This window comes from Canis lupus, chromosome 20, assembly GCF_003254725.2.
Source record: "Canis lupus dingo isolate Sandy chromosome 20, ASM325472v2, whole genome shotgun sequence".
Lineage (NCBI taxonomy): Eukaryota > Metazoa > Chordata > Mammalia > Carnivora > Canidae > Canis > Canis lupus.
The window spans coordinates 43118726-43134416 of NC_064262.1; the positions used below are offsets into that span (position 1 = coordinate 43118726).

The 15691-nt window shown below is 57.8% G+C and overlaps 1 protein-coding gene and 1 pseudogene across 1 annotated transcript in view; one reads left to right on the top strand and one right to left on the bottom strand.

The window, feature by feature from the left end:
* Positions 1-13827, bottom strand: part of LIMD1 (LIM domain containing 1) — a 70187-nt gene extending 56360 nt beyond the window's left edge. The window contains 2 exon segments of the mRNA XM_025458248.3: positions 12007-12678; positions 12681-13827. Coding sequence (XP_025314033.3) covers positions 12007-12678; positions 12681-13353 — 1345 coding nt within the window. The 5' untranslated portion in view covers positions 13354-13827.
* A 562-nt stretch (positions 13828-14389) lies between these two features.
* Positions 14390-14510, top strand: LOC112667019 (small nucleolar RNA U3; annotated as a pseudogene).
* The last annotated feature ends 1181 nt before the right edge of the window (positions 14511-15691 follow it).

Below are 15691 nucleotides of genomic sequence, written 5' to 3' on the forward strand. Positions count from 1 at the left end.
CTGCAAAGCCACCCAACCTGGCCGCTACTGCCCACAGCCAGGCAAGGCCTCCAGCACCCAGCAGAGGTGCAGGGTGGGGGCCCCTGTCGGCCGGGGCCCAGAGGAGCCCAGCCCCAGAGGGCCCTCTCCCACTGCTCTTACAGGATACACTGGCTTTCATTTCTCTAAGGACAGCGAGGGGTGGGGCGGCCCCCTGGACGCTACGCCTGTCCTTGCTAGGCTGAAGGTGTTATTAAGGTCCTGGAAAATTGGTTCAGCTACAACGACCACCTGCTCAGACCCCAGAGTACCTTCTCCCTCCATCAGAAAAGACACACTTTGAGGAGCTCAGGGCCTCTTGCCACCTCTTGCAGCAGGCATACAGCCTCGTTTTTTCAGGAAGTGGCAACTGGACAAATTACAATCTGTTTAAGCATTTGTGGTTCTTTTGTTTTTGTTTTTAAAGATTTAATTTATTTATTCATGAGAGACGCACACAGAGAGAGAGAGAGAGAGAGAGGCAGAGACACAGGCAGAGGGAGAAGCAGGCTCCATGCAGGGAGCCTGACGTGGGACTCGATCCCAGGACCCTGGGATCACACCCTGAGCCAAAGGCAGCCGCTCAACCACTGAGCCACCCAGGCGTCCCAGCATTTGTGCTTCTGAACAAACCAACTGAACGTGGCCTTCGGGTGGGACAAGGTAAAGATGCTTTAATATATTGGGGCAAAGGATCATTGTAAGTGCTTGTACCCTAAGTAATCACCACAGGCCACAATTTCTAAATGCTTCAGGAGGCACAGCCCCGATCGACAGAAAAACAGCCCAGGCCGCCCGTGATTTTACATTTTCAAGTAGCCATACTTAAAAAAGGAAAAATGGGTGAAATGAATTTTAATGATGTATTTTACTTATTAGCCCAATACATCCAAAGTACTCTCGTTTAAACACAGAATCAACGTAAAAAATACTAGTGAGCTATTCTACCTCTCTTTCCCACACCAAGCCTTCAAGTCCCCAGAGTGCATTTCACACCTCGAGCACATCTCAGTGGAACCAGCCACCTTTCAAGTGCTTGGCAGCTGCCTGTGGCTAGCGGCTCCCAAAGCGACCAGCACAGATCAGTGCTAACGAATTTAGTCCCCACAAGGGCCACGTCCACATTGTCCTGATGGGGAGCCTGAGGCACAGGCATGCCCGGGGCAGATCCAGAGCCCATGCGCAGCTCCTCAGATTCTGAGTTTGGTGCAATATGAACTTCTCAGATAGGAACACGGACGTCTGCCGGCACGTCTCCCTGCTCCTGTCCAAACAACCCCAGGACCTTGGTGCCTGGAGCTCTGCAAAGTTTCCAGACAGACAGACCCTGGCATGCCAACCTCTTCCAGCCCTTCCAGGTTCCAGAAGACCACCCGAAGCACCTTCTACCCAGGTGGGAGAGCTCACCGGGTCTCTCACCAGCTCACGGCCAGTCTGGTGCCCCTGTCTCCCTAGCACCCTCTAGCAGGTGCCGGCGGGTGTGGACTGGCTCTGGAGTGTGTGCCCACCACAGCAGTAACATCCCCACTCAAAGCCCCGGCACTCAGGAGGGAGTCAGGGGCTGTCCCCATCCTTCCGTTGGGATGGGGTGGGGTTCACTCACTGCACGTCTGCTATGCACCCGGCACTGCCCTGGGCCCTGAGATACAGTGGTGAACAGAACAGACACCCCTGTCTCAGGGAGCCCACGTTCCTGCAGAGAGACCTGAGCAAGAAGTCTGGGCACAGAGGAAGCCCCGCTAATCCTAATTCCATCTCCTGTATACAGTAAGTGTTCCATAATGACTGTCAGAAGAGTATGTTATCTGGGCTTGGAACTGGATGTGGTGGGGAAGGGTCTGGGGTAGAGCCCGGGTGAGGGGCAGTGGGGACCCAGCAGGAAAGCTGGTGACCACTCAGGGGTCAGAGCCACACCCTCAGCTGCAGAACTCCAGAGGCCACCTGGCCAAGCAAGACAGGAACCACCCAGAGACTCCCCCAGGTGACCACGTGCTGACCGAAATTCCCTTCTCCTCAAAGTGGGGCCAGGCCTCCAGCCCGCCCCAGAGAACAGGATGCTTCCCGTTTAAGATGCAGGAGGTTCAGCACGGCCAGTGTTCAGCTGTCTGGCCCACCTGTGCGTCACCCAAGTCCCAACCCAAGCCGCTCAGCCCTCGGCTCTGATAGGCTGTCCGGGGTCACAGCCACCACCCAGCACGAGGGACAGAGCAATGACGTCTGTGGCATCCACAGGGTCTCAGCCCATCATGGCTGAGCAAACAGGGGCATTGCAAGCAAAACATGTTAACTTGATTCTTCCGCAGACCAGGCCCTGTGTTTTGTATTTTGAAACTTATCACTAACTTGGTATTTGGTTTTATTTCCTCATTTTCCTTATTTGAGTGCCGCTTTATATATAGCTTAAGTTGTTTTTCTCCCCCCAAAAAATGTAGCTTTGGTTTCGTGAGTCAGGCCGAGGAGGACAAGCATTATGGGGGTAGAAGCGTTTCAGAGTCACCCCTATTGGGGACTGGGATTTTACAGAGGGACCCAGCGGGCCATCTCAGAGAAGTGAGTTCACCAACCACTCGCCGGCCACCCAGGGTGTGTCCATGTACACATGTGTGTTGCACACACTCCCCATCCCAGGCTTCTCTTCTTTGTATGGGCTTCTCTGCCAACAGCCCTGACCCCATCCCTGGCTCCGAGGCTGGTGGCCCCCGGAAGGGAACAGAATTCTAACAACCTCAGGACATCCAGGTTCCACCAGGCCAGGAAACCAAGAGCAAAAGAGTGAAGCAAGATGCCCAAGGGGCACAGCTGGCAAGTGCACAGGCCGCCTGCTGCTCTCCTGCCACCAGCCAGCCTGTTCACGGTGAAGGCAACTATTGTGAGCAAACGCCCTGCGGGCCCAGCCCCACCAGCCAGCAGCCGTCAGCTGGGCTGCCCCCAAGTCCATCTTTCTAAATTCAATGCCTCATCAGGAAGCAATGCAAGCCATGGGGGGGGGGGGGGGGGAGGAACTGGCCAGGCGACATTTCAGCAGATGCAAAAGCTCCACCCCAATGCCCTGGGCGAGCCCTGACCATCATGTGAGCAAACCCAGCCACAACCCTGTTCCACCCTGCTGGAAGAGAGGCTCGGGAGAACAGGGAGGCTGCTATTACGGTCAGAGGGGCTTCGGTCAGCAAAAAACAAGCGAGCTACTATCTCAGCACGCCGAAATGACCATCCCGTGCTGTCCGGCCCAGAGCCTGCTATAATGTGTGCCCAGAGCCCCCATACTCAGGGCCTGCTTTATAAGAGGGGTGCCTTGTCCACTCATTCTCATATTACCTGGGTCTCTATACCTCCCGGGTCAGCTGAAGAGCAGATATACACTGAACTCAAGGCCCCTCCTCTCCAGTGACAGATGGCATCAGAGCAAGCTTCCAGAACTTTCTATACACTGCAATTACAAGTGTGGAGGAGAAAAGACGGAGGTCCCTGATATGCTCCCAACAGTCTTCCAGTAACCGGGAGTAACCAGTCCTTGCTCTCCTGGGACACACAGAGTTGAGTCACAGACAGAGAAAGATGAGAAAGGAACTTGGCCAAGTCTAAACTCGTGGCTCTCAAAACTTAAAAATAGCCTGGCCGTGGACCCTAAAGTATTCCCTTTGAAACACTCAAGCAGAAAGTCTCCAGCCTTCCAACGTGACCCTGACATTCCGTGTCCAGCTGGTTTCCCTGGGAGGGGACAAATGAAAAACAAAACCTGAAGCAGATATAAATATTTGCTGGCAAGTACTGCCCTGCCATGGATGCGCCTGGGGAATCTGGGAGGCCTGTTTTGGTTTTGGGTAAGATTTCGGTTCACTTTGCCAGATGGACTCTAAGCATCGTTTCATGCAACATTTGGTTCTAAGCGCCTCCGCACAGTCCAGGGTTGACACTGATCCTCAGACCAGGGCATCTCGGCACACCCCTGTCCTCGTCCACAACACTGGGGAGGGTGTCACAAGCTCCCCAAGAGTACTGCCCGCTGGTCCTGACCCACACCCTTCAGAGGAACACAAGAAGTCAGGGGCCTTGGTGGCCGTGGGCAGTCAAGGTCACTGTGTGGCCTCTGTGTGTGTCCTTCTGAGTCTCGTGGTTCCATCTCCAGCCTGCAGGGAGGAGCTGGTTCGGGCACGGGCTCCTGGCCTAGAAAGGAACCTGGATGCCGAGCCTGGCTGCAGGAATGGGGTCCGGCTCCTCGGGTCAGCTCAGGCACCCCTCTGTACCCTGCCTCCCTCACCACTCCACCAACAGGAGGGGAAGACCTCAGCCCTGACCCACTCAGGGCCATGTTCCCTTCCAAGTTCCCTTTGTCAGAAAGCCGGTGTGCTCCCAGGAGCTGACAGGCCGTGCAGCGGAGTAGCCGAGATCTCCAACTCAGCCAGGACCCCCGGTAAATGTATCCCGCAGGTGACTTAACCTCTGCGTACCTCCGTTTGCCTGCCTGTGAAATGGGGCGAGGGAACCAGGCTTACTGGAAGGAATGAACAAACCACAAGCCAATGTGTGTGAGATGATTAGAAAGATGACACACATTTTAGCACAACTACCTCAGAGCTAACCCGATCTAAAATTCCTTCCTAGAGATCTCTGGGTGGCTCAGCGGTTCAACGCCTACCTTCAGCCCAGTGTGTGATCCTGGAGTCCCGGGATCAAGTCCCATATTGAGCTCCCTGAATGGAGCCTGCTTCTCCCTCTGCCTGCGTCTCTGACTCTCTATCTCTCTGTGTCTCTCATGAACAAATAAATAAAAATAAAATAAAATAAAATAAAATAAAATAAACAAAATAAATAAAATAAAATCCCTTCCTCTTCTCCCTTCACCCCCAACTGAAGCCCCTCCATTCCTCCAACAGACATCCTCCAAGCACCCACTACGTGGGCCCCTGACAGAGGCCGTTGTCAGGCATCCAATGACCCAACACCACCACAGACCTCACAGGAGCCCAGGGAGGAACCTGGGGCATGCCAGGGAATACAGGTCCATGAGCCCCACGGCCAGAGCTACTTGCCGTCCCCCGAATTGAGGACCCCACGTTTAATTAGAATGAGACCCTCAAAAGGCCTCGGGGTGGGTGACGGCTGTAACACCAGTGGCTCCCTGTTTGATGCTTTCCTAGGGATCTTTCCTTCCTCACCCCGCTTTCCTCAGACACACTCTGCAGAGCACAGTAAGTGACCTCTCGCTGAGTAAATGCTTCTCCATCTGGCCAGAGAGCCAAGAATCGCAGCACATGACGCATCCTGAGTCACAGCGGGCTCCGGCCGCGGCTCTGCACTGGAAACTTTCTGCAGAAAATCTTCCCATGGATTATCCTAAGGGTGGCAGGCATGTCAGTGACTCATGGCTCTTGTTTCAACTGTAGGGTATGTTCCAGATACCTAAAGTAACAACGATTGCACTTTGCAATAGAAAACGTAACCATAAGTAAAACGCAAAACTGTGTTCCACTTCCGTAGAAGTCTGCAAGGGGGAAGGAAGGCCAGGCCGTGCAGCCCCTGCCTTTCCAGGCTCTCGCCGCTGCCCACAGCAGTGCTGGCTACTCAGTCAGCTGAGACCCAGGCATCTGATGGCACCCAGAGCCGCAACCACAGCACTTGGGGCCAGGACGAGCCTGAGAGGTCAGCGTGGCTCTGCACTGAGGAGGAGCGGCTTGCCCGCTGTCACCCCTAGGGCCGCTGGGAGGATCAGACTCAGAACACGTGGTGTCCTCACTCCCCAAATCGGGCCTTTCTTCCACAGTTTTCTGTGTCCCATGTAGAACTCATAAATCAAAAGATGTAAAGAAGGCGCTCCTGCAAGGAAGAGTCAAGCATCCGACTCTTGGTTTCAGCTCAGGTCACGATCTCCGGGTCCTGGGTCCGAGCCCCACATGGGGCTCCATGCTCAGAGCAGAGTCTGCTTGAGATTCTCTTTCTCCCTCTGCCTCTGCCCCTCCCACCTGCACTTTCTCTCTTGCAGTGCTCTCTCCCTAAATAAATAAATAAATAAATTCTTAAACAAACAAAAAAAGATGTGGGATGCCTGGGTAGCTCAGCGATTCAGCATCTGCCTTCGACCCAGGTGTGATCCTGGAGTCCCAGGATCGAGTCCCACATCAGGCTCCCTGCATGGAGCCTGCTTCTCCCTCTGCCTGTGTCTCTGCCTCTCTCTCACATTAATGAATGAATGAATGAATAAATAAATAAGTAAATCTTAAAAAAAAAAAGATGTAAAGAAATATAACTTTTTTTAAACCTCTGGCAAGACCTGCACTGTCAGAAGGTCAGTTTCATGCTGTGGATTATTAATGGAAAAAACAAGACATGCTTTCCTGGTCACAGAGGAATGGAGCACAAACACACCATCCCAGGGAGGGAGGGCCGCAGAGACAAAGTGCGATGGGACGGGGCACACGCCGTGGGAGCCCACCATCAGGGCCTGCCAGGGCAACGGCCGGAGCCCCCTTCTCAGAGTGGGGTCGCAGGGGCAGGCACCTCCATGCTGGCCAGAAGGACCGCTAGCTGGGGAAGGTCAAGGACCTCATGGTGGGAGGAATTCCAGGAGCTGGGGCCAGCAGTGACGCTGGTGTGACAGAGCCCGTGGGCACCATGTGGCTGGGGAAAGCCCCCGTGCGGCCTTAGGGCCACAGTGAGAGAATGTGCAAGTTACGTGGAGGATCAGAAGCTCACTCCCATGGCAATAGAAGCCTGGCTTCAGTTCGGTCTATGGTACGGCACAGCGACTCAGGAAGGAATTTGGGGCCAAGTCCCCTGGGAACTGCACCGTGCCAGCCGCTCAGAGCCTCATGGTCATGATCTTCCACCACCTTCTCCTCTACTTCAGCCCCTAGTTTGGCTTGACCGAAATGCATGATGTTTGGGGACTAAGCGGGACGTCCAGGGTCCATGCAGGCCTCTGTCCCGGAATTCTGGGGGAGGCTCCCCCATGACAGGATGGCCCTGTGTGATTTCCTTTGCCATGAAAAGTGCTCTGGAACCATCCTCGGTGTTTCATTCAGCGCTATGTGAGCTGCACACCTCAAGCATCTGCTGCTGGAAAAGCCAGAGAGGGGGTGCTTCACAGGGCAGCAAGAGAATCCACGCGCAGCTCGAGGCTGGCGAGACCGTCTGCTGGGAAGGAGCAGACAGGATTTTTACATGCTCTTCTGGAAGGTGTCCTTGACCTCCTGCTTCCCTAGGAGAATAAAATCAAGTGCCACAGGCTCCCTAGCCCCTGGCGGGGGCGGGGCCCTTCCCAGGAGGAGTCACACCTGTTTACAGGCTCCCGAGACTGCTCTTGCTCCATGCAGGGTGGGGGGAGGCCCGTCGATCCCCTGGCCGGGTGAGGGACACCCCGCGACCAGTCTCTTCTGGCCCCTCCACCCCCTCCCTGTGCCTGACGAAGCCGGGCAGGGCCTCCTCCACCCCAGGGCAGAGTGTGGTTCTCTCCCGGGGGGCGTCAGCAGTGACAGAGCCCCAGACCCGCAGGCCGGGAGGGCAGGCACAGGCACAGAGCCCACCGATGCCCCCGCAGCAGCTGGGCGGAGCGTGAAACTGGAGGGACAAACAGCAGCAAACGCAGACCTGAAAGGCCACCTGGCCCCACCACGGGAGCGGTCAGAGCCCAACTGGTGTGGAGGCGCCACCACGTAGGCCTGTGTGGTCCTGAGCAAATCATGGGCCTCAGTTTCTCCACTGTGAACAGAGACGACTGGTGTCTGGCGGTGAAGGGTAACGCAGAGCATGTGCCCGATGCCCACCGAGCCACGGGCACTAGACACAGGGTGGCGAGGATTGGAATCACGGAGCCCAAAGGCCACGGTACGAGGGGTCTTTATCTGCCTGGCTGTGGGGGGCTGCGGTGGGGGGCCCGGTGGCCCGGGGTGCACTGGGACGTGGCCTCGGGCTCTGTGCCAGCTGCAGAGGGACGCCTCACCAGGGTCATGCCTTCCCAGGGCAGCCCACATCTGATGGGTGACCTTAGGGGGGAACATGAAAGTCCGGATATCTCACCCCGACTCGGGACACTTCTGAAGGGCTCGCGCACTCCCTGCGGGGTGGGCCATGTCAGGCCCTCGCTGGGGCCAAGCCCCCTCCACCCGCCTCCCAAGGGCATCCCCTCGGGGGGCCCCACCCCCACCCCCCCGCGCCCTCCACGGGAAGCCCGGGCTGTGACAGGTGGCCTCTTTGTATCCTTCCCCTGGGGAAGAGAGGAGGGAACCAGTGTGAGGAAGACAGTGGATGCCTGGGGGAAAAGGCCAGGAAAGAGTAAACAAAAGGCCTGGTGACCGCTTCCCTTCCCCTGCAGGGTAAACAGTGGTGTTAACGCAGAACACCGAGCGAGAGGCATCAAGAATCTGTCCTTGCCTCTTGCCTCACGGACAGAAAGACACAAAGAGGCCACAGAGGAAGAACGGGAAAGACCGAGAGGGAGAAGGAGCCCCCAGCACCACACCGCACCAGAGCCACGAAGACGGCCAAGGAAGGTGCCAGAAGCGTCCTCGGAGATGAGCTGATCAAGGACGGGAAACTGAGGCATCTTCAGACTTAAGTGTTCTCCAAGGCAAGCACAGGGACTCAGGAGCTCTTCCCACAGTGTAAACGCCCCCGGGGACGCCTCTGTCTGACCCAGGGAGGGGCCCACGTAAGCAGCCCAAACGTCTACTCTGCTTGGCTTCTGGCTCGAACTACGCGCCCTGATGGTTACGGTGACGTTACCCCGACTCTCTGGCAAGGGCCCTGTATCCATAGAGAGTCTTCTCTTGGGAAGTAAAATCTCATCCTAATTCAAGAAATGCAGTGTGCGGGGCAGGCACAGCTTTCAAAGACCACCAGAGTGAGGGAAGGGGAGGCACCCTGGGGCCGGCCGCCTGGCACTACAGAGGGGGGGTGAGGCCTAGAAGACAGGAGGGTTTGTTCAAGCCCCCCCAGCAGGACTAGGCCAAGAACCGACCTCCAGAGGCCCCGATGAGAGGCTCCCTCCTCCGCCACACCGCCGATCATGGAAGGGCGGACAGAAGCTGGGCTGCCGAAGCTTCCAGCCATGGGGCGGGCCCTCTCCCGTGCGGTGGGCAAGCAGGCCACTCAGGAAGGGCACAAGGCCCCAGCCTCACAACGCCACCCTGGGGGCGGGGGGTTGGCCCACAGCTGGGCTTGCTCCCTGCAGGGGGGCCCTCCTCCAGGTCCGCCGTGACCGCAGCTCACATGACCTGGGCACGTCCCTATGGGTGACACTGCACCGGCTCAACATGCGCTGACACATGGCAGCTGCCGAGACACACCACTCGGTGGCAAAGGGCTGGTGGACAGCATAGACCACTGGGACTGACACACACTTAACCCTTCTTTGTGCAGGTTTTTGGGTGCCTTTTGAGTTTTCTACACACAAATGTCACGCTTGGTCAAAAAATAGAAATGAGGGTGGCTCAGCGGTTGAGCGTCTGCCTTTGGCTTAGGTCATGATCCCAGGGTCCTGGGATCGAGTCCCACATCAGGTTCCCCACAGGGAGCCTGTTTCTCCCTCTGCCTGTGTCTCTGCCTCTCTCTCAGAGTCTCCTGAATGAACGAATAATATAAAATCTTAAAAAAATAAAATAAAATAGGATTCCATTGACCTAAACCATCCGGAATAGGTAAATTCACAGAGACAGAGCACAAAGGTGTGGTTTCCAGAGGCTGGGAGGGAGGGAGAATAGGGAGCAACTGCTTTTTATGGGTATAGGATTTTCCCTTGGGGGTGATAAAAATGTTTTGAAACTATCAGAGCGAGTGTTTGTAAAACACTGTGAATGTACCAAATGCCATTGAATTGTTTGCTTTAAAATGGCTAAATTTTGTGATGTGTCATGTTCACCTCAACTAAAAATTTAAAAAAACAAAGCCACAAAAATAAATAAATTGGGACATAAAATAGTTTTCCGCATCTGTGCTTGGGAGGCAGCGTGGCGATGCTGGTTAGGGACAGGGCCACGGCGTCTGAACCGGGGGGCTCGACTAGCAGCTTCACCCAGCACCACCACCTGGGAGGCCTCGGTTAATGATCTAACTTCCCCGGGTTTTATCGTCCCCATCGGTGAAACAGGCCTAATGACAGAACCTGCTTCCCAGGGTTGTTGCAACTAGTAAATTAAACAGTAGAGGGTAAGTGTCCAGCACAGGTGGGGCCTGGCACAGACCGGCCCCAGGGCCTTTGCCCCTGCTGTCTGCCCACCTAGGACACGCTCACCCAAGGAAATACTGCCTCCTGTTAGACCTTTCTTCAAATGCCACCTTCCCAATGGGGCGTTCCCTGACCCCCAATTCAAAACTGGAAATTTTCTTGCCACCTGCCGGGAGGCTCCATCCCCTCCTCGACCTGTGTCTCTCCCCAGGACTTGATTACGGTCTGTCCTGTTCACTGTGTATGACACCGAGGCCTTGAACAGGGCAAGGCAGGGGCTCAATAAACATGTGGAATGACTGGTGTGAGCAAATACTTCTGCCCCCATCTGGGGTGTAAACCTGCCTCCCTGACAAAAGAGAAGTACTGTTTTGTTGTTTAGCGAGCTCAGAATTAAAAATTTAGCAACAGTTGACAGTTTAAAACCACGGTATTTCCTGCTAAGTGTTATTCCCCAGAGAAATCTGCAAAGGAAAAGAGGAGTAAGAGGGTGCTACATGCTCAGACACACAAACCAACTAAGTCACCCCAACCTACGAGCGCCCTCTGTGCCGTGAGAGCTGGTCCCATTAGGCTTCAGGGGGTAAGTAACACCGTGCTGCCATGGGCGCCAGGGACCCCGTCCCAGCAAGCACCTCAGGCCCCAGAGACAGGACAGATTGATGGCCCTTCCTGGGCCCTGCCCTCCTCCGTGTGGCACAGCGGGCACCCTCCCAGGACTCGGCTTCCCAAGGCTCTCTGGCTTCAGAGGGGGGCATTATGACCCCAATTCTCCAGAGTTCAAAAATGGGGGGAAACAAGACAAAAACCCTCAGACTCTTCTAAAAAGAGCTTTCTAGTTAGTTCTATGAGACCACAACATCATGACTCCACAGAACACACTGCTTTCTCACTGCCTCCAAACCCCTGCGCAGAGCAAAAGAAAAAGCTGAAGCCAGCAGCCTCCAAGAATTCAAGGTTTTAAAGAGAATAAAACAGAACCCTGAACCTGTTAGTAAAACCAGCAAGGAGCCTCTTCCATCCCACTGGGCGCAGGGGCTGCAGCTGCTACCTGGCTGCGGGCTAGAACCCAGGGTGGGGGCTGAGCTCAGAGACACCTAGCCCACAGGTCTCAAATTTCCCCCAGAGTCCACACTGCCTGAGAGTCCACACTGCCTGCCTGCACCGCTGACTATGGCCTTCCCCCCCAACTCACTGAGTTTCAGATGAAGGTCTTGGCGGAGGGGGCCCTACATCACGTGCCTTTCTAACCAGTTCCCAGGTGAAGGGATGCTGCGGGCCCACAGACTACACTTTGAGAACCACTAATGCTTGAGAGCAAAATCTTCCATGTGAGTTTTGCAACTGTACACAGTACCTGCAGACAGACAGACAGACAGGGCCAGAGAGAGAGCCCCTGCCCAACCACAGGTCCTCAGATAGACAGACCAGCCCGGCCCAGCCGGGGACAGAACCCACAGGGGAACCTGGACCTCAGAAACTGCTGCCATTCGAGTCCTGGACGAGCCAGTCACTGCAAGACACTCTGGGCCACACCCGGAACCCCCAAAACCCAAAGTCACAGCATTTCCCTTTTTCGAAAGCAGTCATGAGTAATCCCACCCCGCTTTCGCCCTTTGCACGTAGGTAACCCCCAGATACAAGATCCGCTTTCTGCTCAGGGACGCTTTCAAGTCTCTGGATCAAAAGATGCAGCAGAAAGAGGAAGCCACGCGTACACATACGTGCGCGGCTCAAGGAGACCTACAGCATCCCCTATGGGGAGCACCTCCCCCGAACGTAGGGACCTTGTCACCCATGGTGGGTGAGGTCACCAATCTCTCACTCACCAAAGTAATCGGCCTTCGGGTGAGCATCCATCTCACGCTCCAGACGTTGGGTGAGGGCTTCTAATTTCAATTCGGCAGCTGAGGGCCCAAGCTCGGGGCCTGGGATAAGGGTCTGGCAGGGCAGCCTCACCCGGGGGGGGCTGGGGCTCTCCGGGAGCCCAGGCCCCAGGCCGCCATCGGAGGGCCAGCCGGGGGGACCTTCTTTACAAGACAGCTCAGGTGGGTGGACAAGGCTGGTGGGGCTGAGCTTGGGACCCATGCCAGGGTCTGTGCAGACGGGCTTGGGACCCAGCCCAGGGGCCGCACCCGACTGCAGACTGTCCATGCTGCCTGGTGAGGATGGTGGGACGGAACTAGAGAGGTAAGATTTGGGTCCGTCTGGGAACCAGGCTTGAGGATCCACAGTGGGCTTGGGCATCGCGCCTGCAACCTCACTCCCCATCCCCGAGTTTGCTCTCGGAAGAGCTCCTTGGCTGGGGCAGCTCTGGGCCAAGGGTGCTAAGAAAGAGGGGGTCCTGGGCTGAGTGGGCCCCAGGAGGGCCCCGTTCTCCGGGCCTGGGGAAGAGAGGCCGGGGCTCACCCGCTGCGAGGAGGCGGTAGTCCAAAGCCCGGCTGGCTTCCCATCAGCGCGACCCCCAGCACCGCCATCCCGGCCGCTCTCGAACGACTTGCGGAGCTCGGGGAGAGCGGAGGCTGGTACAGGGGATGGTCCCTGGAGGGTCTGGGCAGCGGCGCGTCCGTCCCCGGGGCGCCGGGCCACCCACTGCCGGCGCCCGGCCTGACGCTGGGGGACACTCCTGGCTGGTCGGCCCACTTGGGGCTCGGCAAGGGGACGTTGTCGTAATAGTCTCCGTGGGTGAGGCAGGCGGGATCCTCGCAGGGGCCCGGCTGGCGGAAAGCGGGCATCTCCCAGCGTGCCAGGCCCTCCTTGGCCCCGCAGTCCTGGCTGCCCGGGCCGGCGCCGCGGGCGGGCGGCCTGGCCCTCTGCTCCGGGGGTGGGCACGCGGGCTGCCCAGGGGCGAGCGAGGCCAGAGGAGGCTTGGCCGCACCATCCACCGGCTGCCTGATGCCCGAGCCGGCTTCCCGGCGGGCCTGGGGGGCGCCCCCGTTGGCGGCGCCGCGGCTGCCCCTGGGCAGGGTCTCCTCCTGCAGGAGCTGCTGCTGCTGCTGCTGCTGGAGGTGGATTTTGGCCATTTTGGTGGCAAACACCCTGCGTGTTTCCTCAAACTCGGGGTTGTTGCCCGCCCCCCTGTCCACTCGGAAGAGCCCGTCCTTGGATGCCTCGTACATGTTCAGGTCCTCGATGAACTTACTGGCCTCCAGGCCCAGGTCGCCGTACTTGTCCATGTCGCCGCGGGTGTCGGGGCCTAGCGCGGGTGTCCGGGCTGGGGGCGCGGGTGCTGGGGCCCGGCTGGCTGCCAGGAGCGGCGGCGGCTCACGTCCAGCCCGCGACAGGTAGAGCCTTCCACCTGCCCGGCGGGAGGGTCATGACCCCAGGCCGGGTCGCGGCGATGAGACCGGAGGCCCAGCGGGCGCAGGTCGCTCGGGCTGTGGACTGTCCGCGCTTCACCGCCCGCGCCCGCCGGGCGTCTCTTCTCCTCTTTTTCAAATCTTAAAAGGAAAAAGAAATAGAGGGAAAAAAAAAAAAAAGCCGGGCTTCTCGGTGAGCACGTCAGCAGTGCAACCCGGCCGCGGACGGGGGCGCGGGGCGCGGGGCGCGGGGCGCGGCGGGAAGCGCTATTGTCCGATGGCGGCGGGCGCGGGCCGGAGGGCGGCGGGACGCGGAAGTGAGCGCGCCGCACGCAGTCCCCGCCGCTCGGTGGCCGGCCCGGCACGTCCCGGGCCGCGAGGGGGCGGGGCGGGAGGCGGCCGAGGGCAGGGGCGGGGCGGGGCGGGGCTGGGGCGCGGGGCTGCTCCGAGCCGGCGAGCGGGCCCCGCGCTGGGACTGCCCGGCCCCCCCCGCCCCGCGATCCGGGCCCCGCCCCCGCCCCCGCCCCCCCTCCGGCCCCGCCCCGCCCCGCCCCGCCCCTGGCCACGCTGGGCGGGGGTGGGGGAAGGGCTCGGCGCGGAGACCGCTGGCGGGCGTGGGGGGGGGCACCGAGTCGCCTGCGGGGACGTGCCGCTTGCCGTGCCTCAGTTTCCCCGGGTGCCCATCGACCCCGCGTGCCAGGCCCGAGGTGCGCGATCCGAGGCCCCGGGCCTGGCCCCCAAGTCCTCTCCAACAGGTGGGCAGACTGAGGCTCGACGGGCCGGGAAGTGTCCAAGATGCCACCGCGGGAGCCCAGGTCCTCTGAACCGGGGGTGGGGGGGGGTGTTAAAAAGTCGCATTGTTCCCGGGAGCGCGCGCTTTCAGGGCGCGGAGGGCGGCAATAAGAACGCGCCCGGGTCTCAGCGTGCTCCCCGCAGCGCGAAGCCTGCTCTTGGTGTCGCCGATGCAGCTGCTGCTGGCAATTGATGATCGTTCTTCTCCCTTGGGGGAGCAAGAGGGAGACAACGCAGTCTGAGTGGTTTCTTAAAAAAAAAAAAAAAAAACGCGCCCCGGTGACTCCTGATTCAGATGCGGGTTCCTGACGGTCCCAGCCCCACCTCCAGGGTGCGCCCGCCCGGCTGCGGGGGCGATGCGGGGGCGCTGCGGGGGCGCGGGGCCCGGCTCCTGGGACCTACCAGCCGCTTCTGCTTCAGCGGTTCTAGGGTGAAGTCTAAGAATTTGCATTGCTAACGAGTTCACGGACCACACCTGAGACCCGCTGGTCTCGCTCCCTGCACCAGCGCCCCGGTGGCCCCGGAGAGGTGTCAGGTCGCAGGCGCGCGTGCGGCGGCAGCAGCCAGAGCGACCCTAAGGCAGATGTACCAGACCAGTCCCTTCCCAGCTTACACCCTCAATGCTTTCCTCCGGCAAAGATGGAAATGAGCTGCCTACCGGGGCTTCGCGCCCTCCCTCCCCCACCCCGATTTGGGAGCCTTCAGCTGCAGGAGCCTCCTGGTGTCTGCCCAGAGCCCGACCTTGAACTTCCCAGCTCATCCTTCCCACCGGTGCTGAAATCACCTCCTCCCAGAGGCCTTCTTTTTTGGGTACCGTCTCTATTTTTCTGATCAGTCTCTATCATTTATTTATAATTACTTATCTGTTAACATGCAGTGTTTCTGGTGGGTGGTGGGTTTTCCACCTCCCTAGACCCTATCTGTATGCTCAGTGCCTGGTGCGTAGTAGTACCTGGTGGTTGAAAAAGTGAATTCCTCACTCTGTCTGCCAGGACTGTGACAAAGAACGAATAAGATAATAGACCTTAAAAAAAAAAAAAAAAAAAAAGATAATAGACCTAAACGTGCTTTGTGTTCGTTCTGTAACCCCTAAGTGTGGTTTACATGGGCCGGTGCATGGTAATCACCCGGAAACTTGTTGAAAATGCACATTCCCGACTCCCCCTTCCATCCAACCTATTAAACTAGATCTTCATTGGAACAAGTTTCTTGAGTGCACTCTTTGCACAATAGTTTGAGAAGCACTGCTGTAGAGAACTATACAGAATGAGGTATTTTTACTTTTACAAAGTCTTTTAATGTATTTGTCTACAAAAGGAATACCTGTTCATGATGACAACTTTGAACGATACAAAGATACATAAACTTTTAAGGAATTACCCACATTAAACAGTCCTTGGGATGCTGGGTGGCTCAGTGGTTG